This window comes from Protobothrops mucrosquamatus, unplaced genomic scaffold (genome assembly GCF_001527695.2).
Source record: "Protobothrops mucrosquamatus isolate PMUCROS unplaced genomic scaffold, P.Mucros_1.0 scaffold12297, whole genome shotgun sequence".
Classification (NCBI taxonomy): Eukaryota; Metazoa; Chordata; class Lepidosauria; order Squamata; family Viperidae; genus Protobothrops; species Protobothrops mucrosquamatus.
Window position 1 is genome coordinate 1 of NW_015398074.1, and position 4,400 is coordinate 4,400.

The following is a 4,400-nucleotide window of genomic DNA, read 5'->3' on the forward strand; positions in this document are numbered from 1 at the left end:
GGGATGGGAAGCGGACCTGGATGCAAAAAACCCAAGATTTTCTTCTGTCTCCAGAAAGAAATCTCAAAGCTATAGGAACAGGGTAGGCAGTATGATATCTCATATGCTATAGCGGTCTATTCCCAAATTTGTGCCCTCCAGGAATATTTGGAATGACTAGGCTGGTGGAGAGCATGCTATAGCTCAAGACATTAACACATTTTTGAAATTAGAACATTTACCACATAACTACAGTTCCAGGTAGATTTTCCATATATCTTGTATTTGAATTCCCAAAACCTTATTTTTACGAGAATTTTTACCTCTCAGGAACTTGAAGATGGGAAAAGTACAGATGTATAATAAGAACTACTGACACAAGAGAAGCAGAAGGATTTTTTTTATAAAAAACTAGCAAACAATATATATCTTTTGTGCTTTTTTCAAAGTGCCCTGCTTCTCAAAAATATTCCACCATAAAACTCTTATAGATTGCCAAACTATTTTACAGAGTAGGATTTAGTATTTAGCTTTACATCAGGGCAAGCAGAAGGCAGATTGTGTGGCTTGAAATATTCCTGACTCCCAATTGACTGATAAAAGTCTAACATTATACTACTGAAAAAATAATTTATTTGCCTGGAACTATACAAGCGTTGTTAAGTACTAATATTAAAAAACAAAAGAAAATAAATATTTTGGATTCAGGGTTCTAAAATCCAAATATGTGTTTTTAGCAATTGGATCTTGGATGTCAGAAAAGTAAAACAAGATAAAGCAAAAGTAGATTGTTTATATCTGAGTTTGGCCCATCTTTTCTCTTTTTCAAGTAGGTAGACTCTAATGGAGAAAGAGTTGCATCAAGGCTAGTAAGTTAAATGCCTTAAGCCAAATCTAATTTATGCAAGTCATTAAATTAAGTATTTGCCTACCTAATGCATACAGCTGGAATATTTTTAAGAAACATCTGATATATTTGCAGAAGTTGGTTACTTGATTCATTTAACTTAATTTGCTCCTGCAATAAACTAAGATGTCATACATAAATATCTGAGCAGAATAAAAAGTTTTTTTTTTCCAGTTGACAGAATAACTTAACCAAAAATTCAACTGACTGGGGTTGTGGCAAGGGACTGTGAGGAGAACACTGAAAAACAAGCTATTGAAAGATAAGAATGTTTTACATCTTATGCACTTCCTAATGCACATCTGCACTTTCTCCAAAAATATTTTTTTTAAAATTGAGAATATAAAATGCAATTCAGAGGAGATGACAGATAGGAGACTCTAACATAAAAAAGAAACTCTTTCACTGATTAAATTGAACTGTTACAGTTCAAAAGTACAGCACAAAGTTCTGATATATTTTATATTAACCCAACAAGTTAAAAATAATATCACATGTCCAGCCACAATGCTTCTGTTGTTATTTGTAAAAAGAATTAAAACTATTTCTAAAATTTAGGACGCTGCTTTGCTGAAGGATACTGTAGGAACTTGTAATACCTGCATGAATTTCAAATCAAAAGCAAATCAAGACAATGGTCCACACTAAATGAAGCAGTACACCTAATAAAACATTATCCTTGATTGCTTTTCAATAAAGGTAAGTTTCATTACAGTAAGAGTTGTGTTGAATGGTTGAAACACTTTAACTTTTGGCTTCTATTCTGCCTCAAATGGTGCTGGTATCAGAGGTAATATTTTTTAGAATAATGTGCACAAGCAGGGCCCTTTGAAACTTTTTCAGGAGAGTGGTAAAGGAGGGAAGAAGTCAAAAAAGGTTAGATGCAGATGATCAAAAAATTAGCATAAGAGTGTTGTTTTAGTAACAGTTGATAGTAGAGATTTTTTGCCTAGGATTGGAGTTTCTTTTCTATTTAGTCCTTCCAAATGAAATCCTGAAAACGCACACTTTTATGGTTACAGTTACAGTAAGATTACCCTTTGCCCGGTTTTATTCTTTTAAACATTATGCAGAAAAAGAGGAGCCATGCAAATTTCCATACATTTTGCTACTACAGTGAAAGCTGTTAGTAATGCCAAAAAGTTAAATTCAAAATGTTGTCAAAAGGAATAGTTTAAAGGTGCCCACTCACAATTTACAGAACTACAATTACTCTAGCATTTACTTGGTAGGGAAAAGTTACATCCAAATTTTAGTGAGCATTATAAATGTATATATATATATTTTAAAAAAAGTATTTAGCCCACACTCAAGGTAAAGTCTGGATTCTATTCTATGTAAAATAAAAGACCAATAATATACAACAGGCAGGTGTAATATCTTGCATGCAGCAAATAAGGCACCGGCTGAAATATTACCTTCCCAGAGACAATTTTCTCATAGATCTGAATGGGCTGGTCTGCAAAGAATGGAGGATAGCCAGCTGCCATCTCATAGATGAGGACACCAAGTGCCCACCAATCCACTGCTTTGTTATAACCCTGCAACAGGAATAAAAACTCAAATCACAACTAGAAGAAGGGGAATATTCAAAAAGCGGGGGGGCTGTGTGTGTCACCGAGCCCTCCCCCAGTTTGACCAGGCACAGAACCTCAACATACTGTCCATGGAGAATACAGATCCACTCACCTTACTCAAAATGATTTCAGGAGCCAAATATTCTGGAGTCCCGCAAAGAGTCCATGTTCGGCCTTTCACTCGTTTGGCAAAGCCAAAATCTGTGACCTGAAGGTCAATTTTAAAAACGAGAATTGTCAACAATAAAGATGGGATGGAAATGTACGTTAAACACAAATCCAACCTGGGTAAAAGGAAGGTTTTGGCCAGAACAGATAGATTAAGGAGATTTGTTTTGCAAAGATCTCTTAAGAGCCAATGCCAAGATTTGTAGTATTAGAAAAAATGCTTTACAGTATCTAGTTATTCAGAGGACATTCAGTTAGACCTGGGGTCTTCAAACTTGGCCCTTTTATGACTTGTGGACTTCAACTCCCAGAATTCCTCAGCCAGGCATGCTGGCTGAGGAATTCTGGGAGTTGGTCCAACAAGTCATAAAAGGGCCAAGTTTGAAGACCCCTGAGTTAGACAGACTGTTGTTGGACTGATATATTTCTATTAATCAAATACAAATAATTGGAGGACATGTATCTGGTTTTTTTGTCAGCAATTCTATTACATTCATACAAAATTGCTTATGTATAGTAATATTCATTTACTTATACGGTAGTTCCTGCTTACTGACTATTTAGAGACTGTTTGAAGGGACAACAATGGTGAAAACAAGTAACTCTACAGTCCATTTACAACCTTTACAGTTGTCTCTGTCAGCTGGGAAAACCAGGACCACACGTGAAGTTCCAATAAAACTGATTTATTAATACTCATGCTTATGCAAAGGAATCTACTCAATTAATGGTTAGCAATATTTTGGTGCTAGATAAGGGTCAACGGAAGTCAAGAGGGGTTGGACTTAGTCCATTGTGGCTATATAGATTCTAGGCTGATTCCTCTTTTGACTCTGCCCCCTCCTTCTCTTACATTCCCTCAGTCACACGATCATCATTACAATCATTGCACATCCTGTGGCTGACTTATGGTTTCCCCCCCTCCCCCTGGCTGAGAAGCTTGATTGGAGAGAAAGGGCTTTGAAGAAAGAAAGCTGTTTCTCTCAAAAACTCTTTTCTCTTTAATCTCTCTGCTCTGTGAGGTGGTGGTGGAGAAAAAAAGCAAATGATTTTTGTAAGTCTTTGCCTGATCCTTCTCCGCTTCCAGTGTGATCACATTGCTGTTGAGGTATAGAAGAGCAAACAGTTTACTTTCTTGCAATCTCTTTCTTGCCAACCAATCTGTTCTCTGAGGGAAGGGGAAGCAAGCAGTTTCTACAGGCAATCTCTCCTTTGCCTGACCCCTCTCTCCCCACTCCACTGAATGAGGAAAAGATTTCAAGAAAGTAAACTATTTGTTTTTCTACATATCAAAATCCATATGACAGCAGCAGCAGGAAAAGATCAGGCAAAGGAGATATTGCCTACAGAAACCACTTGCTTTAAAAAAAATGTTTATGGGAAAAAAATCTAAAAATTACTCTAGCAACTTCCTATAAGGAAAACCTCTATAAGATGTTTTATAGGTGGCACCTCCCTCCCACAAGATTAGCACGAATGAACAAGGGGAAATCCTCGATATGCTGGAAGTGTGAAGAGACCGTTGGGAATTACTACCACATGTGGTGGCAATGCCCAAAGGCACAAAAACTTTGGAACTTATTAAAGAAGTGGTTGGAAGAAATTTTGCAAATAGATATAGAAGCCAAACCGGAATTTTTCTTATTGGGAATTATAGAAAGAAAATATAAGAAAGACACAAATTATTTACTACTGCATATAGTAACAGCGGCACGAATAGCCTTCGCTCAAAAATGGAAAGAGAAAGATACTCCAACCGAAGAGGAAAT

At 36.4% G+C, this 4,400-nt stretch overlaps 1 protein-coding gene across 1 annotated transcript in view; it reads right to left on the reverse strand.

Moving 5' to 3' along the window:
• Window positions 1-4: 4 nt before the first annotated feature.
• The window catches only part of LOC107301401 (cAMP-dependent protein kinase catalytic subunit alpha), a gene marked incomplete at its 3' end in the record, with an annotated part of 6,980 nt that continues 2,584 nt past the window's right edge, over window positions 5-4,400 (reverse strand). The window contains exons 3-5 of the mRNA XM_015830635.1: window positions 2,576-2,671; window positions 2,305-2,427; window positions 5-16 (exon numbers count right to left, since the gene is read on the reverse strand). Of these exons, the coding sequence (XP_015686121.1) occupies window positions 5-16; window positions 2,305-2,427; window positions 2,576-2,671 (231 nt within the window). The remainder of the gene's footprint in view (window positions 17-2,304; window positions 2,428-2,575; window positions 2,672-4,400) is intronic.